This window comes from Dreissena polymorpha, chromosome 9 (assembly GCF_020536995.1).
Source record: "Dreissena polymorpha isolate Duluth1 chromosome 9, UMN_Dpol_1.0, whole genome shotgun sequence".
Classification (NCBI taxonomy): domain Eukaryota; kingdom Metazoa; phylum Mollusca; class Bivalvia; order Myida; family Dreissenidae; genus Dreissena; species Dreissena polymorpha.
Genome location: NC_068363.1, coordinates 50,348,843 through 50,371,706, shown reverse-complemented (window position 1 = coordinate 50,371,706; position 22,864 = coordinate 50,348,843). Strand labels below are relative to the sequence as shown.

The following is a 22,864-nucleotide window of genomic DNA, read 5'->3' as shown; positions in this document are numbered from 1 at the left end:
TAGCATACCCGTTTACTAAGGAATACGGTTGCATATCATGTTGGGATAAGTCGCTTAGGAGTGACGATTGTTTTGGCAGTAGCCACTTTCACTGTGAAAATATTAAAGTACAGTGATTCTAAGGAATCATTGGATTTTCCACCAGATTCACCATCAAGTATGCACTAAGATTTGATATGAACACTTGGTTGGGAAGAGGAACGAACTAGCACATTACTTCCTGATGGAACAGGTTTCACTTATTTCCGAAAGACTGACTTTTTCCTGACCCGAAATTCCTTGAAGTACGCACAGCCGGAGGAAGCAAAAACAAAGAGCGACGACTCATTGCACACTTCGTCTCCTGAAGGTTCTCTCAAAAGGTTAATATTGAGCACTTTGTGTTATTTTGACTGTTTGCTTACATCAGAGCGGAAGTAGTTGGCTTTATAGTCCGTTTCGGAATAATGCGGGAGCAAGATGATGTATGCTCGCTACCAGCGTTGTTGTGCTTTGACGGGAATCTTCGTTTGTTGCTTTTTACAATATCAAAGTGTGTTTTTCATGGTGATAGAACGACATAACATCCCCTTTAAGTCAGATCTGTGCAGTTTGCCTGCCGTGTCACGATACACGTTTTTTTCCAATTCTCTGTTGTGGGTTGTCTTCGATAGCCATCGAACACTACTGCCGCTTGTTCATAATCCCTTGCAGTGAAAAATGCATAAGACTCGGCTTTTGCGTTATATGAGTAGCACTTTGTCCATGCGAACGATGAAGCAAAGAACCACAATCAATCATGTAACAATCTGTCAAAGGAAAACAGTTAATCATTGCGTTTGGGTGGTGTATGCGTTATCTGCATGATCTCTATTTGCCTGAGCAATCTGCGGGTTGTCTGCTTTACGAAGTGTCTTCTTGGTTTCAAAGAGGGCATGATGATTGAGTCTCAGTTCAGACGACAATACGTCTTCAAGGGAAAGATCTACAGATTTTTACACCACCAAACGCTGGAACAGACGGACACAGATCAATTGCCCGGTCTGATGCAATCTTAACAGCGCAGTTACGAACCGTCGGCTACACGTTCACCGGAAACGACGGCACCGCGACCGGCGGTCGAACTTGGAGATGCGTGGCTCACTGGTACCAAAGATGGTTCTGTCTTTTCTCTTTAAAGTACAATCAAAGGCCATATTTCCTATTATATATCGTATCATCGTGTTCCCAAACACCTCAAATGCATTTATATGCACATCTGACCCAGCGAGTGATCATTAAAAAATTCTCAGAGTAAGATCAGCTGTTTGTGTGAGCAGGTTGTAATTGATTTTCTTGTGAATATATTGTTATTGTGCAATTAAATATTCATTAAAGTTGTTTTACTGTTTCTGCGTGTTTTGTTAGTTCCAGTACACGAAATACACTTCAATACTAAAAAAACATGACAAATTGCAACTTTAACCGTTTTATTCACCAAAACATTTTCGACGCATCTTACATCGTTGTCAATTAACTACTATTTTTAAACTTTATATAATTGCATAATAATACATGCGCGTTGTATATCGGATAATATTTCTATTGGCTAACCAGTTGGACATTGTGTTCTATGAAAAAATTCATTACATTCATTACTCAACACTTAATGAAATCATTTAAATTCATTTAATTTATAATGCCCCCGGCTACTTTTATGTTTGTTTAACTATTAACATGATACGTGTTGACTTAGTTAGACAAAGGACATATGAGCGTTGCAAAGGTTTTGGTAAACAATGCATATAGATGTCCAAAACCAACCCCAGCATTAAATATTGTTCTCGTTGTAAACACACACATATTTATAAAAATCAAGGTAGAACCGAACTTGTTTACCACTTTAAGAACATACATATTGACCGTGCTCTGTGAAAAGGGGTTTAATGCATGTACATAAAGTGCCGTCCCCGTCCCAGATAAGCCTGTGCAGTCCGCACAGCCTAACCAGAGACGACACTTTCCACTGTTATGATATGTATCGTTCACAGAAAGTCTCTTCTTAGCATAAATCAAGTTTAGGCGGAAAGTGTCGTCCCTGATTAGCTGTGCGGACTGCACAAGCTCATCTGGGACGGGGACGGCACAGGCTAATCTGGGACGAAACTTTACGCTCATGCATTAAACCCCCTTCAAACAGAGCACGGCTCATATTTATTTCTCTCCTATTATTGTAATTCTTATGAAATGTACACAGCACAAATTAAAATCAATATTTCAATAAATATAGACTAACCATATCCCATAAAATATGTCTAAACGCGATTATCTTTCTGGGTGTTTAGATCTTAGGAATAACGGCAAATCAATTACAATAATTTGCAGTTTTCAAAAATACAAAATTCAATGAAAACCCTCTTTTGAACAAATAGCATTTACCACTATGTGAACGCGAAACACCGAAATTTCGTATTAGCAAATCGATCTGAAATATTATTTTAAAACTACTTATGTGAATCCGGGCCCTGTTCGAATTCAGAGCGGATCAAGTTGTTCTTGGTCCCCCCCTCCTATCGGGACTCTGACCCAGCCCGCCTCACTGACCCCACCCCATGACCCAGGTCTATTTGCTGTATGGTTTATGTTTATTGATGTTCAGACCAATTTTCTATGATAAGATTTAATAGAAATTACAATTTGGAAAAAACTCCCAGTTGATATTTCTAATATTTACACAATGTATGAAACGCACTATAAACATATTGGTGGGAGATCATATTCACATGTTTGTTTTTTCGGCTTAACACATATAGAGTCATGGATGTCACCATGCATATGTAAATTATCTTAAAATGGCAATAAAATAAACCAGATTCGACACATTCCACGCTTCATTCAATACAAGTCATTACAATAGTAAATATTTTTCGGCGTCTGGTGCACGCATTTTTGTCCTCTTCTTTATAAATGTTGATGTAATTTTTAAACTCTTAAGCTATTTTGCCAGTTTATTTATGGAATTGGTAAGGTGTAGTGCCTCAACCCATGAAAACGCGTTGTACGTACAGCCAGTTCTGAATGAAAACTGATAAAACTGATATTTAGCACTGCACATATACCTTATATCGACACAGCCACACTTCTATAGTTGTCAAGTTGCCAATTCAAAAAGATAACGATGTTTTAAGGCCAATATTTTCTAGATATTTATCTAGGTTTTACGGATTATTTTGATTCTTAATCGATAGTCCGTCTTTTATTTTTTATATCTGAATCGTCTTTAGTAGTTAATTGTCAAATGATAAACATCATATTTCGAAGTTGAAAACGTACATGCTATTTCAGGAAGATCTTTATTTAAACATGTTCGCTTAAATTTGTGAAAAAATTAACCAAAATTTCGCTTTTTTCATCTATTTCAAATTCTGTAATGACATAGTTATATGTTTAGCTACGGCCGTTATGATCAGTGAAGCGGATACATGTGTTAAGTAGCGCAAACTCCATTGAGTTGGGAAGCGGACAACGACAACGAGCGAGGCGTGGTATTGTAATGCGCATAGGGGGGGGGGGGTAGAGGGTTACGGTAAGGGTTACGGTAAGGGTTAGGGGTCGGGTTTGGGTTAGAGTTAGCTTTAACCCATACCTTAACCCTAACCCGACCCCTAACCTTAACAATAACCTAACCATAACCCAGGGTTATCACCCCTATACCATGCCTCGCTCGTTGTAATTGTCCTCTTCCCCATTGACATTGGTATAAATGTAAATGAAAATATGTAGACTGAAATAACATAAATACAAACTTTAAGTCAAATTGTAATCGACATTGTATCACCAAGCCGCCCGGTTTTCTCTTGTCTATGAGCCGTAAATTTGTGTTTAACATCCGACTTAACATGGTTTCTGCATCAGTGCATGCGTTATCTTAAAAAAATAAAGTAGCTCTCTATTATTTATTATTGTTAATCGTAATATATGTGCAACTCATGGGAAGGTCCCATCGCTTTTCACTTGTGTGTGTGTGTGTGCACTCTTACATAGAAAACTCTATGCTGAAGTTACGAGATCCTAGCATATTAAGTAGAACCATCCCGTGATATACGCAAGTAGAACCGACACGAACATTCATTTCATACCTTAAGTGCGAGTTTCATGACTTTACTGAGATTGCCCTTAGTGTGTTTTTGTTTTTGGTAAATCGCCATTTCCAGTTGCCTGGAAGTGACGTTTCACCGTCAAGCGGTCCCAAAGATACCCCTGGGTCGACCCGTGTTTATTGGCTGCTCGGACGTGTTTCAGCAGCAGTCAATTATTAAGAAGAGTGACGATATAGGTTTCGTTAAAAATAAGTAGGTGGCTTGTATATTTTATCTGAAGCTCAACAGCTTTAATGAATGTCTTTTAAGCAATCACATGTTTTATCATATATCAAAATATTATTAATGACATTCGGATTACGGAAAATATTATAATATACGGGCCTATATTATAGATGTGATTAAACAAATAACTGGGCAATGTGTTAAGTCCATTGAGCTTAATGAGTGATTACAAATGGAAGAGTGAGCATGGATATTTATTTTTAGGCATACATTGGCTGCGTTACAAAATCGATAAGCAATCAATAAATCTATGCGCCACTCATAATAAGCATCGAAGACTTAAGGTGCATTTCAAAATAATAGCACATAGTCATATCTCTTTATTCCAAAATAAGAGAGATAACTCTTAACCACCGGTTTAGGATTTCAATAAAGACTGTTCCCCATGGATCGATACTCGGAGAGGTATTATCAGGGACCTATACAAACAAACATTTGTTTGTATAGGTCCCTGGTATTATCGACAAACAAAAATGTACCCGGCTATATGATAGTAACTTAACATAAAACGGTCATGTTTACCGGTCACATCTATTGTTTTAAATTCGAAAAAAAAATCAATATGATCGATTAATGAATCTATAATTTGCAAACAAAATAAATAATTATAGTATTACTTTCAAATCTAAACCGGAACAAATCTTGGAGAGTTATTTCGCTTCTATATATTATTATATATTATTTCGTCTTTGATTGACTTAATTCACAAAAGTTAAGAGTAATGTTGACGTTAAGCTGAAATTTCTAGTTAAGTGTGTGTGTTTTTATTGAAAGTTACATGTTTTTAATTTTGGCGCGGTCCTGTGCTGTAGGGAAAAACAGGAGTACCCGGAGGATACCCCACCTGCCCTGTACAGTATGGTGACCATCGACCAAACTCACATGCTGCCGGGAACGGGGATTGAAACCAGGTTGCCTAAGGGATAAGCGCAAGTACAATGCGCTCACCGCACAGCCTTATCCACTATGCATACATGCATTCAGTTATATACAGTGTGAGTCATCGAGCATAACCTTTCTCCGTCCGTATACTATGAGCGATTTAATACGACGAAATATCGACGGACATGATACGAGGGACAGCTACAGCAAATTTGGCGCTAGTGAGGCCGTATTATTCAAAGAAATGACGAATTATTAAACCAGACGATTTGTCCGCAGCGAACATCACGAAGTTTTGGAAACGACACATCAATTCGTTTTGATTGGTAAACGGCTTGATGAATTGTATATCTGCAGGGGTAGTGACATCGTGCACTTGACATGTCGAAGATCGAAAGGCAAAATTTTAACAAGTTAGTGGAGGACGTCGCCACTCGTTTGAAAGAGCATTAACAGAGTGCCGGGATGTGCAATCCGATCTGAGAGAGCGTCCGTTCCCGTAAGAAAAAGATGGCGATGACGTCATGATGTTATAAATAATTTTTATAAATATTTTATATAAAAAAAGAAACAAATGCATTTAGCAACCGACAACAAGCTTTTCTAAAGAAAAGATTTCGTTAAAATTATGTAAATAATAGCGCTGGAACAAACCATCACATATGGTGGGATTCGCACGCGTGACCGCAAAAATGTTTTGTTCTAAAATAAATAGGCAGAGAAACTAGCACGGTTTTAACATTGCTTGGGGAGAACAAAGTACAACAAGGTAGTTGTGTATACCAACTGATATGGAAGACGGTTGAATGTTTAATTACAATCGCTAGTTGCAGCCGGCAAAATTCAGTTGGTTGAACTAATAGCAACATGTCTTATCAATTTAAAAACACGCTTTCTATTGTTATTAGTTACGTTCAAAAAGGTTTCAATGACATAATTTCATGCATGCTTTTTTTACCCCAAGGAATGGAAGGCATAAATATTTTTCCGTCTGTCTGTATATCACAAGCATGTGTTTTCAACTCCAATTTTTAACTTGGTGGATTTCAGACAAAATATTTCAGTTGAATTAGCTCATTGTGTAGATAATCGTAAAAAAAAAACTCTGGCTGAATTAGTTTTGTTTACACAATGAAGTAGGAAACGAAACGGATGGTTACAATTGCTAATCATAATAACACATGACAATGACTGGAAGATATATATATATAAATGGTATTGCAACCAAATTTTTAGGTCATCTCTTTTTTTCTTTACCCCGAATACATCATAGTGGTGATTCAATATTGCAAAATAATTGTATTTAGTGAAATCACATAAAATCACATTACTTGTATTTATTTTATGCTTTCCGGTGGTTTATAGAGAAATATCAGTGAATTAAAACTGATTATTTCACTGTTTCAAACAGTGAAAATTAACAGTGAAAATTTTCGATAATTTTCACTGTTTACTGTGAAATGACGAAATGACGTTATTATCTAAGCAAAATTCTTTAGTTAAACTGTTTAACAATGTATATAAACGGTGAAAAAAAGCATAAAATAAAAAGAAAATTTGTTGGATTCGGTGGAGTATCGATTTAATTCACTCGTGATCATGATCACTCGTGAATTAAAATCGATAATCCACCAAATCCAACAAATATCCTCTATATTTACCCCAAAGTGACGTTTCACCGTCCAGAGGTCTCAAGGAGACCCGGGTCGACAGTTCTTTATTAATCGGTTGGGTTAATTTATATGCAATACATATAATTAAGATCTAGTGCTATAGAGCTATTCGTGTCGGAGTTGATAGTGTCTAGTTTGTAAAACTGTTTCGGTTACATCGCTGCATCGTTTGAGCCACGATGGAAATTTGCCTACCTATATTGTTCCAAATACTTTTATATTATAACACATATCATGATGGGCCGTTTATTTAAGTTATGTTATATATATATATATTTATTTATTTATGTATGTATGTATGTTTTTTATGTATGTATGTATAATTTCGCAGTATTTTTCGTTAAAACCAATTAAATTTAGCTCGCATGCTACAATCATGATGCTTAATGAAACGTCCTCGTCTTCCTTCCTGTGTAGAATCAGTACTTGGCGTCCTTGGGAGAGATCGAACTTCCCCAATATTTAATCATTTTAACAAATATACGCAAGTTATTGTTGAATTGTTGTATATCGTGTTTGAAGCACATATGTTTTTTGTTGCCGTTAATGAAAATAGGCCTTAAACAGCGCACAATTTTGAACTAAAACAATAATGGTCCATATCGAAGACAAACAGGACAAGGTCAAAAGCGTCAAACAAGCAGTCATAACTTCCGTGTCTGGGATGAATTTATTTTACATTATAATTATACGGAAGACACGAAGTAATCAGTGTTTTGCAAGCTTCACACAAACACGTCCCGTGTACATCGGAGGGACAATCGGTACATACTGGAAAACAAGGAAGTAGGAAAAAAAGGGGCGGAGTCAGTTTCAGGTTTAAATCATTAACTTAAACAATGAATTAAAATCTAGGACATGTTAGCCAGGCCAGAAAAAAACTGAATCCTATAGTTCTGTTCAAAGTCCCAGCTTTACATAATTCAATTATTTTACGAAGAATATAAAATCAATACGTGTTCTGTTCGATAAACACAAATTATTTCCCATGTTGCATTTTGTTAGTAAAATTCTCAACTTAATCATGTTCACCTATGCTAGGTTCATAGTATAAAGATGCACGTTCAAAAATGTTAACTGTCCACAATATTTGTTGAAATATATAATAAATAAATACATAAATAAAATAAACAATTGTAAACAATTGGGGTGCTTTAAAAAATCATTCATTTATGAGGGCCCTTTCCGTAAATAAACTTAGTAGTACAAATAAAAGATACATATATAAGTGAATAAATGTATTAGCCTCGCACGAATGTGAAATAAATGTGAAGTGTTCTGAGAAAACATAATGCATGTGCGTAAAGACGACACTTTCCGCATTAACAAGATTTTAGGTAAGAAGGGACTTCCTTTAAACGAAAAATACCATAAAAGCGGAAAGTGTCGTCCCTGATTAGCCTGTGCGGACTTCACAGTCTAATCTGGGACGACACTTTACGCAGATGTATTATGCCCAGTTTTCTCAGAACGCGACTCAAATAAACAACGCTGACAGGAGTCTAGCAAGCAGATTACAATGGTTTGATACAGCTATAATTAACAAATAAATATGCCCAAAATCACGCGAATAAATTGTTCAATAATTGTTTTAACAAAACTAGTGTCGCGTTTGACCTGGACGTTTGTCAACTAGTGGGTTGTGACCCCGGATGTGTCCCAGCAATTCCACGTAACTTACTAGAGTCACGAAACTTGAGACGAATTTCGATTTATATATGTTATTTAAAGCCGCGTGGGTTTTTTTTGGCGCGGTCGTGTGCGGTGGGGGGACCGGAATATCCGGAGGAAACCCCACCTACCCGGTAGTAATATAATCACCAGTCTCCGGGAAAACCGTGCTTAAATGATGAGCATGGTCCAAAATTAGCCTGTACAGTCTGCAACGGCAAATCATGAACGATACTTTCCGCATAGACTGGATGTTATCAAAAATAATATTAAAGCGGAAAACTCCGTACCTAATAAGCCTGTGCGGACTTCACAGGCTCATCTGGGACGATATTTTACGCCTATGCATTCAGCCCGGTATTTCCAGAGACCGGTTAATATCTTTTTAAATTGTATTGCAAAATAAAGGTGTGTTATTTATTTACCTAATTAACAAATGTAAACATTCAAACATTTCTTAAAATGCACTTATCGCTGGTGCTCGTTTGTAAATCTGATTGTATTGGTTCACCTTTTCTTCACAATAAAATTCTTAAAGCTGAGAGCATTCCAAGTGTTAATGATAGTATAACTTGAGACGAACACTTCCCCAACTCTAGGATGAAAAGATGGCTGCTACTGAGGAAACTTTCCTATTTAAGTAAAACACTTAATTTATCTGGTGGACATGTGGAGTTACCAAGTAAAATACGGTACTGGATATTAAATATTAAAAATTAAGTACAAACACAACTGGAGTACTCCAATTTAATGACATAAATTCAATGTTATAATCGATTGCTTCGAATGCATGGATATTTGAATAAATCAACACAAATGCGTTATGTTTGGACGCGTTACAAGAGAAACAAAAATGAAATACACACATTGAGAACTGTAATAATACTGAGAGTGTATTGGCACTTGATGATGATGATGATGATGATGATGATGGTGGTGATGATGTTGAGGAGGAGGGGGAAGGTGGTGGTGGTGGTGGTGGTGGTGATGATGATTATGATGATGATGTTGATGATGATGATGATGATGATGATGATGATGATGATGATGATGATGATGATGATGATGATGATGATGATGATGATGATGATGATGATGATGATGATGATGGTGGTGGTGATGATGTTGAGGAGGAGGGGGAGGTTGTGGTGGTGATCATGGTGATGATGATGATGACGATGATGACGATGATGATGATGATGATGATGATGATGATGATGATGATGATGATGATGATGATGATGATGATGATGATGATGATGATGATGATGATGATGATGATGATGATGATATTGCTGCTGCTTTTGCTGATGATGAATATGATACTAATAAATAATAATAATACATAATAATAATAATATTTATAATAATAATTATAATGATGATGATAATGAAAAATAAAGATAAAAATAATTATAATAGTAGTAGTAGTAGTAGTAGTAGTAGTAATAATGATAATAATAATAATAATAGTTATTATAATTATTATTATGATAATAATAAAAACAGAATAAAGAAAAACATTTTTTAAAGACAAACGCATGAAGCGAATTGAATAAATAAAAAAATCTTTGTGATATTATGAAATACTTTTGTGTTAAACATATAACTTTGTGTTATACACATAACCATTGTTAATAATTAAATATTTTCAAAAATAAATATAAATGCACGAATAAATATTAATATCTTGAAAAGATGCGTGTGTTTTGAACACTCATTTGAACTTCGAGCACAGAGAGCGTAAATTGCCATCAAAATTGCTCAACAGACAACAATTACAGATATTAAGAAGCAACTGTTGCATCGAGAAATTCTTATTTCTCTCGCGTGACTAAACTATCTACACGTAAACACAAAACAAACATGTGTCTGTGTCATTACTGTCTGTTGTCAACTTTTCAATTATGCAAATAGTATGCAGTCGTTTTACAGAAGCCGCATTCACGGGTGTTTTACCGAAAGTAAAATTTCTCAGAATGACACTTGATGGTTTTAGAAATGTCTTGAAGCAGAGATTTGCACTCGCGTCTATATTTTGGGTTCAAAAAGCTGTAAATGATGGGATTCGCGGCGTAACTGACGACGAACGAATATTCTAGAAATAAGAACATAGAGTAGCCGGCGTCAGAGAAATCTTTAGTCCAAATCGGATTTATTGTTCTGAGAATCTTTGTGCACGCGTACGGCAGATGACTAGCGACAAACGCGACTGTCGCTGAGATGAACATGATGGTGGTCTTGCTCACTTTCATGCGCCGCTTGATGACATTAAGACTCGGCATAGATGGTTTCCTGGCAACGGAAGCGACTGGTTTCTTTGGTTTCCGGACAGGAAGTGTCTGCATGCCGTTCACGTGCAGCGCGTCGTCAACGTGACCGGCGTCAAGTTTCAAGAATTCGTGTTTGTCCAAGGAACGTGACAGCTCCCGGACGTAAGCCGGTCTGCGGAACGCCGGCTCTGTTTCCGGATCAAAGTCGGTATCTAGCATTCTGCGTGGTGACGAAGGGATAAAGTTAAACGTCTCTGACATTTTTGCTTCCGGTGAGTCCGGACTTTCCGTATTGTCGGAAATAGCGGTCGCTCCGAAGTATTCCGACGCTCGGGCGGCCTGTGACTGCTTCGATTTCCGGACCTGGCTCCATCTTTTGACCTTGATACCAAGCATCGTGTACACTATCAAAAGTATGATAACCGCAATTACAAAACACACAAGAATCATTGTATTAAAAAGCACTGGTATGATAGTTTCTTGTTTGTCATCTGCTACACCACATTGATGCCCATGCACTTCCGGTATGTCATCGAACATCACCTTTCTCCGTCCGTATACTATGAGCGCTAGAGACGAAATAGCGACGGACATAATACACGTCACAGCTACAGCAATTTTGGCGTTTTTAACGCTTAGTCCCTGGTGGGGCCGCATTATTCGAAGATAGCGGTCAAAGGAGATACAGACGATGATAAAACCAGACGACATGTCCGCGGCGAAAGCCATGAAGTTTTGGAAACGACACATCAATTCATGCTCATTGGTGAACGGCTTTAGGAGACTGTATATCTGCAGAGGCAATGCCACCGTGCAGTTCACAAGGTCGAATATTGCCAGGCAGAATATGAACAGGTTAGTGGAGGACGTCGTCACTCGTTTCACGTACGTGCAGATCACTAGAATGTTCCCGAACGTTCCAATCAGCATCAGCAACGCGATGAAACAGAGCACCGGGATGTGCAGTTCGATCTGAGACAGAGTCCGTTCCCGCAAGATGGCGATGACGTCATAACTGACGTTGGAAGCCGACGTAACGTTAGAATCCATTTCTTAGATTTTAATATATCCTCGGTGTTAAAAAAATCTTACAAACGTTCACAGAATCAATCAATCTAACAATCTAAAAAAATCTATAACAAATGTTATAGTGTAAATTTCATTCATTGTTTCACATTGATAATCGATTACAGCAAATGTATGTCTTAAATTTAAATCGATCCCATTTATGTAACTGTCACTTTATATCAGTTCTTCTTGATTTAACCCAACGCATTCAATATCTACCTGTAATAAAATCCATCGATGTCTTCAACCACAAATGATTAGGTATCATAAACACTTGTCAGAACGGTTAAAGTATGTGCAGACTATTCGCTTCTCGTATGTTTAAATAAAAAATCTTCAAATAATCACCGTGCAGTCCTTAAAAACTTCCTGATTCTATAAAGAATAAGGGCAACATAACGTGATTTTGATCCAAATGCGTTCACAGTCACATGTCCACAACACATCATATGCGGTATTCCTTATGGCTATAAATTGTACTTTGTAATATTAAGTCACATTTGTCACTATTATAAATATAGTACCGGTAATACTCGCACAAGTGCAAATTACAAATTGGTATTACACGGTGTTCATGCTATCCGTTATGTAAGTCATATTGTATAATGTTATAGGACAAGGATCATATAGAGCCACACTTAAATATGACAGTGTTTTTCACCGCAATCAATTAACTCCCTCTGATAATATATCGTAATCACAAACATAACGCCAAACGTTACACAAAACGCAACGTCTTACACTGACTTTATAGAAAGCTTTAAGTCCGTTTTCAGTCACACTGTAACTCACTTCTTTTCTTCTTTCTGAGTTCTCTTCAAAACCAAATTTATAACTGCGATATTGGTTTCATAAATTATAGCTACTTAAATAAACGGGAAGTAAACGTTCCAAAGTCCGTCATCGCGTACTGAAATGATTTCAACAGTAAGTGCGACCTCTATGTTATCAGTGAGCAAGGCGTTCAACGTGTTTATCGTCCAAATATAGTTGATATACGAGTTCAAACCACTCGTAACGACAGTATTAGACTTGATTTTCTAATCTTGTATCCATCCTTCGTTGCTTTGTTTATGCCGTTAAAAAATATAATGTTCAAACAATAATGCAATCCATATGTTATGCAAGCGGGATTGTTTATATGTGAAATCAGAAATTGAAGTCTCCCAATTTTGAAACCACCAACCACGAAACGTGTGTCTCTTCTAAAGGATAAGTACTCTGTATGCGCGCGAAGAATGCCGGGTTTCTAATGACTTTCAGCAATTGCGCATGCGTTGTACAATTCCAAGCGTCTGGCGAATGATTTTTAGTCACCGGCTCATTTGTAGCACTATGCGATAATAATAACGGCTCTCACTGCACATCAACAGCATGTCCTTGATTAAATGTTGATCGGGCCGATAAATCTCGAATTTACGTTCAAATTGCGTCAATAAACCTGCTTCTAAATTCTGCGCATGCATATCATTCTGATCAAGTATATTTCAATATTCGTAGGACTGTTTTTGATAACCGATTTTTTGTCGCTGGTGAAACTCATTTTGCGCAGACGATAAATATCAAAGGTGTTGAAGACGTGGAACGTGTCTAAATACTTTTCATCAGATTTTATTTTAGATATTGATTAATGTTCCATGAAAATACTTCTGACAAAACACCTGTATTTAAATAATTTGACGATTAAAAGGCAGATAGCGAACACGCATATAAACTTTTTTTTATTTGAAATCCAAACACAATTAAATATCAAAGTAATTTGGGTAAATTGGCTTTGTTTTTGGTAATATTTTCGAGATATATTGAAACGGTATACAAACTAACAGAACCGCAGCTGTGCCAAGTGTCAAACGCCCTTTTCCTGTTTTGGGTTGAAGTGTCTTTATGCGCACAAGTTTTCCTTCTAAAAGGTCGCTACTTCACAATTCGAAACTTTCATGAAATCTGCACGGACTTCCTCTCGTAAATGGCAACGCGTGTCTCCATAATTAGACAAATTAGAGACATGGTAAAGAGTACAGAAGTACCGTTTGAAGAACTCGAAAACATTTCACAAATGCATGCGATAAAGCATGGTTTAATTTTGTCATTTGCATGCGTCATCGACATCACGCATTGCATTTGATCATAATTCAGTACAACCACTTCAGGGGTCGATTGGTGCAAATTAACCAGTCACAGTATCAAATTTGTTATCCATTGATCGATCTGAACCATAACCACAGCAACTTCTAAATTTACCGTTGTTATATGAAACCTGTACTTTCAATTTTGTTATTTTTACTTTTAAATATTAGCAACTGAGTTCGCATAACCTATTAATTTATATCTTCCTGATTTAACAATTCAAATGTTAAATTACTTTAAAAGTGGGTGTTTATCAAGTGGCAAACTGTATGCGCATATTGGTTTCGATACTTGACCGCCAGTAGTTAAACCTTTAAACCTCGGAGTGTAATAACATTTCAATGTGTGTGAATCTTTTTTTTTATAAAACGATGATGCAATTAACTATAGTATCGAAAAGTATACGTAAACTTATCCATATGGCATCGTCGTTGCATATACCATCGTCGGAGCCCACCGTATGTATTCCGACCATTTTCTCATACATTTTATTACATATTTTTCTGATTTGCTGGTGCCTATTGTCGCATATCGGAAAAAATGTATTGACCTTGTAATATTATATTGCTTAATAAAACACGTGTCAATCATACGACATAAATTAAACAACAAATGATTGACACAAGCTGTAATTAATATCCGCGGACCTTCATAAAATATCCGTGTTCAGGTCATGTGAACTAATAAAATATTCGTGTCCAGGTCATGTGTACTCAAAAAATATCCGTGTTCAGGTCATGTGTACTCATAAAATATCTGTGTTCAGGTCATGTGAACTAATTAAACATTCGTGTCCTGGCCATGTGTACTCATAAAACTTCCGTTTTCAGGTCATGTGTACTAAAAAAAATATCCTTGTACAGGTAATGTTTACTCATGAAATATCCGTGTTAAGGTCATGTGTACTCATAAAACATCCGTGTTCAGGTCATGTATACCCACAAATATCCGTGTTCAGGTCATGTGAACTCATAAAATATCCGTGTGGTCAGGTCACGTGTACTCATAAAATATATTTTTTCAGGTCATGTGTACTCATAAAATATCCGTGTTCATGTCATGTGTACTCATTAAAATATTCGTGTTCTGGTTATGTGTACTCATTAAACATCCGTGTTCCGGTCATTTGTGTTCATAAAACATTCGTTTTCAGGTCATGTGTACTCAAAAAATATCCGTGTTCATGTCATGTGTACTCATAAAATATCCGTGTTCATCTCATGTGTACTCAAAAAATATCCGTGTGCATGTCATGTGTACTCATTAAATATCCATGTTCATGTCACTGCACTCATTAAATATCCGTGTACTTGTCGTGTGTACTCATAAAATATCCGTGTTCATGTCATGTGTACTCATAAAATATCCGTGTTCATCTCATGTGTACTAAAAAAATATCCGTGTTCATGTCATGTGTACTCATTAAATATCCATGTTCATGTCATGTGTACTCATTAAATATCCGTGTTCATGTCATGTGTACTCATAAAATATCCGTGTTCATGTCATGTGTACTCATAAAATATCCGTGTTCATGTCATGTGTACTCATAAAATATCCGTGTTCATGTCATGTGTACTCATAAAATATCCGTGTTCATGTCATGTCTACTCATAAAATATTCTTGTTCATGTCATGTGTACTCATAATATATTCGTGTTCAGGTCATGTGTACTCATAAAATACCCGTGTTCAGGTCATGTGTGCTCACCGTTCCTGGATGTAATTTTTGTCCAGTTTTGATTACAACGAGTACCAATATATCACTGTACCCGTAAAGAGCTTGATATTGACATACCAAACAAGATGTTATTACGCAAATGTTTAATTACGAATGTTTGCAATATATGCACATCGTCCTTTTTGGCATTTTTTATACATATGTATGTCCATATAAGTGTCGCGGTATTCTAATAACTATGAAATTCCACCATATTATGAACCCCTGCGGATAAATGTCATTTAAATCTTATGGTTCATATGGCATATGAATAATTTGTTATCAATGTTAGACCAATAGGCGCAATGACATTTTCTAACAAGCTTAAACGACAAGACATTGAGTGCCATCGTTTTTCAACGCTTACAAAACGTGTATCCCAAAAGTAAACAAGTCAACGTAACTATTCTCTTCACATTACTAAACAAGAGAGCCTGAAAGGCCCAAAGTCGCTCACCTGAGATTCAAAGGAACTTACCTGTTCTGTGCAGCCCAAGATGTCATTAGAACAAAATGTTCTTACCAACTTTCATGACAAGTGAACATCCTGGCAACCACGTTTTTAAACAGATCAGAACCATGTTCATACACATCCAAGATATCATTTAAACATATATACTGACAAAGTTTCATGAAGATTCATAGGTCCATATAAGGAAAAATGCCCCGCCCACTGGTGATCATGTTTTTCAAGCAACTGGAACAATTTTCGAACTTGTCCAAAATATCATTGGGACAAATCTTCTGACAAAGTTTCATGATGATCGTACAATAAATACGGCTTCTAGAGTGTTAACAAGGTTTAACTATAGCTCTATAAGGAAAAATGCCACGCCCCCATTGGCGGCCATGTTTTTCAACCAACCGGAACCATTTTCAAACTCATCCAAGATATCATTGGGACAAATCATCCGACCAAGTTTCATGATGATCGGACAATAAATGTGGCCTCTAGAGTGTTAACAAGGTTTCACAAAAGCATATTATATATCCATATTAGGAAAAATGCCCCGCCCCCTGGTTGCCATGTTTTTTAAGCAACCGAAACCATTTTCGAACTCATCAAATATATCTTTAGGACAAATCTTCTGACCAAGTTTCTTGAAGATCGGAAAATAAATGTAGCCTCTAGAGTGTTAACAAAGTTTTACTATAGCCATATAAGAAAAAATGCCCCACCCCTGGCGGTCATGTTTTTTAGCCAACCGGCATCATTTTTTAACTTGTCAAAGATATTATTAGGATGAATCTTCTGACCAAGTTTCACGAAGATCGGACAATAAATGTGGCCTCTAGAGTGTTAACAAGATTACTATAGCCATATATAGCCATATAAGGACAAATGCCACGCCCCTTGGCAGCCATGTTTTTCAAGCAAACGTTACCATTTTCAAACTCATACAAAATATCATTAAGACCAATCTTCTGATTAAGTTTCATGAAGATTGGACAATAAATGTGGCCTCTAGAGTGTTCACAAGGTTTTACTATAGCTTTATATAGCGATATCAGGAAAAATGCCCCGCCCCTTGGCAGCTATGTTTTTCAAGCAAATGTAACCATTTTCAAACTCATCCAAGATATAATACAGACCAATCTTCTGACCAAATTTCATGAAGATTGGACAATAAATGTGGCCTCTAGAGTGTTAACAAGGTTTTACTATAGCCATATAAGAAAACTGCCCCGCCCCCTGGCGGCCATGTTTTTTCACCGATCTGGACCATTTTCAAACACGTCCGAGATATCAATGTAACCAATGTTTTGACCAAGTTTCATGATGATTGGGCAAAAATTGTGACTTCTAGAGTGTTCACAAGGTTTCTCTATAGCCATATAAGGAATACTGCCCCGCCCCCCTGGCGGCCATGTTTTTCAACGGACCGGAACCATTTTTGAACTCAACCAACATATCATTAAGACAAACATTTTGACAAAGTTATATGAAGATTGTGCATCAAATGTGACTTCTACAGTTTTCACAATGTTTTTCTTTTTTTTTTTGACCTTGTGACCTAGTTTTTGACCCAGCATGACCCAGTTTCGAACTCAGTCGAGATATCAATGGGACAAATGTTCTGACCAAATTTCATGAAGATCAGACAATAAATGTGGCCTCTAGAGTGTTCACAAGGCAAAATGTTGACGACGCACGACGCACGACGGACGACGGACAAAAGGCGATCACAAAAGCTCACCATGAGCACGTTTTGCTCAGGTGAGCTAAAAACACACCTCATATTAACGTAAAAATATGCTGCAGGTGTTTTATTCAATACTACGCGTGTGATTTTTTTTGTGCGACAAAGCTCTAAAATAAAAGTCAACGACATTGAGTTTAAGTGAGCAAACGTGCAGATGTCGTTAAATCTGACAACGTGCATTGAATATGCCCCGATTAACAGTTGCAGTTAGTATGTGAACACATATATCACACATAGATAACCCAATTTTTTTAAACTTCTTATCATATTGTCATCTGGTGTTTTTGTATGATCAATTTATTAAACGTCAAGCTATTGCAAGTAGTTATCAATGAGAGATAATCACCGTTACACGAAGAATTCTATTCAATCTGATAACATTGACGAGAACCATAGCTGTTTCAAATTCCCAGCATTATCCAAAACTGGAATAATAGGCTTGAAAACTCCAGCAGAGCTAACGTAAACAAACACATTGCAATATTTCGTTTTCAACCGTACCTTAATCATTGTCAAATAAGTAAATTCCGAATAAGTTTTTCTAAATTACGGCTGGCATCACATAGGCTGTACATTGAGAGCGGCAGATGGGCACGACCCACTCCTATTCTATAAGAACAAAGAAAATGTACCCTATGCAATAAACTAGAAGATGAGTTTCATTTATTATTCAATGAGTTTCATTCAGAAAATTAATTGGTGATTAAAAAATTGTGCATATACATTTTTAACGCATTTCAAGTTCGTACAAACAACACATATGTAATGTCAAACCAATTTCATTATAGGATTACAAATATTGTGTCCTAGGTTTTGAAAGTGTCAATTAAGCAACCAATATTCATGTGTACTTTTCCCCATGTTAAATATTTATAATTATGTAAAATTCATAATACTTTTTGTTACGATTTATAATTTTCCTAATCTTATATCGTTATGATCCATTTATGTGAAGTGCGATATCACACTCATGTGCATTGTATATCATACTTGTACAATTAGCTGTCTTTTTTTATATTTTTTTTAGTGCGCATAATTGTTTAATCTCAAGGCAGCTGGCCTTAGTCTTAGAAAGAAATAGTAAATGTCCTTTTTGATCATTCGTATAACTGTGTTATCATTTATTTTAACATTTCCTAGCCTTATGGCTATCTATTTTTTCAATTTCGAATAGGTAGCCGAGACAAGGCGCTAGCAAAAAATGTAAAGTTTCAGTTATGTCAATATGAAAAAAGTAACTTCTTATATTTATTATTGTTTGGCTTTCATAATTACTTTTTGTATCTCTTTTCGAATGAATAGTCGAGCCTATGCTAGTATTTATTAGTAACTTTTTATAAAGTCAAGGCAGCTGGTCTAAGTCTTAGAAAGGAATATTATACGTCTTTATGATCATTATTATAATTTTGTTTATCTATTTATACATTTTCAAGCCTTATGGCTATCCTTTCTATTTTTCGATTTCGAATAGGTAGCCAAGACAAGGCGCTAGCAAAAAATGTATAGTTTCAGTCAATATGAAAGTATTTTCTTAGTTTAAACCTATTTATTTTAGCTCGATTGCATAGAAAGTAATTCCTACTTATTTGAAATGCTCTCGAGTCCGTTTCCTGTACTGTACTTGGTGTCTATATGGGAGATCGAAAGAACGCTCCCACAGTGGGGATCGAACCCGTGACCTCCCGGTCGCTAGGCGGACACCATATCCATTACACCACGGTATTTTCTTATATTCATTAGGTTTAGGTTACAAAACTAGCATTTAATAGTAACTTTTTATACAGTCTTTAATAGAGCCTTTGTAACAATAGATATGTTTAATACATACAAAAAGATATATCATGCTTTTTACTACTCTAATGTGCAATTATAAAGAATCATAGTTATTCGTTCTATGTTATATAATCTGATTACACAAATTATTATTCACTAATAACGAGGTGGTTACTATTCACTTTACACGCTAACAAAATTCTACAAGCCCGCTTTTGCTTGTTTATATGTTTATATGTTATCCAACCAATAATTTTTGTGATGCATGTCATGTATAATTATCATTATTATAACTATCACAATTATTACAGGTTTGCTTTAGCGGCTATATTTGTCATTTCATCAATAACGTTGCAATGCATTGTATGCCAATGTACATTTTATACATTGTATTATTATCATTATAATAATTATTTTACGTTTGCTTTAGCGATTTTAGATATGATTGAACCAATAAGTTTGAATTGCATGTTATGTAAATTTACATGATATACCCTGCATCATTATCATAGAAAATATTTGTTATTATTATTATTATTAGTAGTAGTAGTAGTAGTAGTAGTAGTAGTAGTAGTAGTAGTAGTAGTAGTAGTAGTAGTAGTAGTAGTAGTAGTAGTAGCAGTAGTAGTAGTAGTAGTAGTAGTAGTAGTAGTAGTAGTAGTAGTAGTAGTAGTAGTAGTAGTAGTAGTATTGTCATAACTAGTGGTAGTACTTATGTTTCAACTGTCATACATTGATATCCTTATATATTGCATATTTGTAAACACTGTATGCATAATCATTGTCCACTTGGGCTGTAATTGGCATTCTGGATCTGATATGAAATAAACAAAGACGATACATACTGCATTGTATCTTTTTTAATACAGATGTTTACATTTCAAAAAGGAAAGGTGACTCACCATTGCCATATTTTGGGCACAAACATTTTCCAAAGCAATACCTTGGACGACGAAATGCGTTCATTGTCAATTTTGAACATTTAATAACGCATAAGAAGGATACTGCCAATTCTTAACAAGTCGCATGAGCACATCTGCAAACTTTAAATCGGTCTTCTACAATATTATCATTTTATAACCGAAACCGGGTCGAATAAGCCATCCATGTAAAGTGCGTGTTATATTTTTGTTCTTCTGCCTCAACATAGTCCGCTCGTATATCCTCTGACAGCGTTTGTGTTTGGTCACCATTCAATAGTTTATTTCTGCGTTTGGTTGATGTGCAAAATTGCAACAACGGGACCAAACAAAACAACAGTGGATATTGCTGTTGTCTCCGCATGTTGCTGTAGATTATTGCAACTAGAAATACGACACAATTGCATTGAACATTGCTATCGTATCCATATATTTATGTGCAATGTTTCAACAAGGATCACAACAAAACTACAATGAATATTGCTGTTGTCTTCGTATGTTGATATACAATATTGCAAGAAAAAAAAGAAGCCACGATGAATACTGCTGTTATCTCCATTATGTTGATGATCAATAGAGCAGCGAAAAAACACGACACAAATAAAATGAACAATGGTGTTGTCTGCGTATATTAATGTACAATATTGCAGCAGGAAACACGGCACAACCAAAATTTACTTTGCTGATGTCTCCGTATATGGCTGTTCAATATTGCCTCAATGGACACAACGCAATTACAATGAACGTGGACAGTATAGAGAGACTGTTGGCGAGCAAAGGAAAGACCGGACTATGACTAAAACTCATGGCTGTATCTTGATGACGCGATTTGTCCATTTAAGTCAATGAAGTATTTAAGCAATAAATTCATGACCAGCCCCTCGCATCACGAACTTTACATTGATCCCGCTGACATAAGCATAACACCAAAATGTAGTCTTAATATGATGTATATATATGCATGCAGTTTCATCACAAAAGATATAGTAGATGTTATCTTTGCCATTAAAATGTGTTCAATACATTTCATATTAAAATGGTGGCTAAATCTAAAAAGTTCTAGAGCAACATCTTACAGTACTACTAGTGTCACACAAGTGTCACAAAAGAGATTCAACTCTGAGATACTTTTCTGTACTTGACCTAATTCAGGAAACGGAAATGTTTGTAACTATGCGGTTAATGTGAAACAATTATGTTCAACAAAGAACAATAAGATATAAAGTTTGCATGCACAAATGGAGCGAGTTGCAGATGTTTATCAGTCCAAGTCCTTATTACTTAACGAGGTATATACCTTTTAAAAAAGGCAATCGCATTATATACTGCTTTTGAAAATGAAGGCAGAACTTGTCCTTTTCTTAATAATCAAATTGAAAACAGAGGTTAAATTGTGTTTGTTTTTTTCATATGCGATTTCATTAACCACGGCATAAATGTTTGATATGTAGCGTATTGCATTTTTATGTATACAATTTTAAATGCATGTTTATACCGTTTATAAATGAAAACATAGCACATATAAAAAGCCCCATGTACTTTTACACGCTGGTATTTGCACAATATAATACATATATGAAATGTCATACCGCAAGTTACATGTTTATTCAAGCTGCAGACGTGTGTACTTAAATTTGAATGATACTCTATCATAGGTCACCATGTGTCCTCACAGGGAAAAATATTTGTATGCCAATGTAAAACTTTAAAACATGATTTTTGGTAAATATGTCAAGGTAGGTAATAAAATGAAATTACAATAATCACATGATACAAGAATTCTTGTTCACAAAATGATCTTTGAACATTATTATCAAATATAAGAACACAGGCTCTTAGAGTGGACGCTTAGGCTTATGTAAAGGGGCACGCGTAAAATCTATCATTTTGGATATATGAATGTGGAACTGTTTCGTCCCCTCAACATTTCTATAAGTATATATAGGATAGATTCGCGCTAAACGTTCGGATAGCATCGTTGCAAATCGCTATAATGTTACATATGTCTAATGCATAATTATATTTTGTCCTAAGGGTCAACGGTGGGAAATTGCTCCAACATTTAATTGGCTGTTGATAATGTCAAACTCTTGGTTAGACACGCCGAAAACGTTGTTTACATTATTGTAAGTAACAACGGTACAATCGATCGAAGGTTTGATTAGTTTTAAAAAAGCATGTCTACCAATGTTAGAATTCAGCGCTTTTCT

At 35.9% G+C, this 22,864-nt stretch overlaps 1 protein-coding gene across 1 annotated transcript; it reads right to left on the bottom strand.

Moving 5' to 3' along the window:
* Positions 1-9,302: 9,302 nt before the first annotated feature.
* Positions 9,303-13,138, bottom strand: LOC127845093 (G-protein coupled receptor moody-like). Its single transcript, XM_052375782.1, has one exon. The coding sequence runs from the start codon at positions 11,890-11,892 to the stop codon at positions 10,525-10,527; it is 1,368 nt and encodes a 455-aa protein (XP_052231742.1). The 5' UTR covers positions 11,893-13,138; the 3' UTR covers positions 9,303-10,524.
* Positions 13,139-22,864: the final 9,726 nt, after the last annotated feature.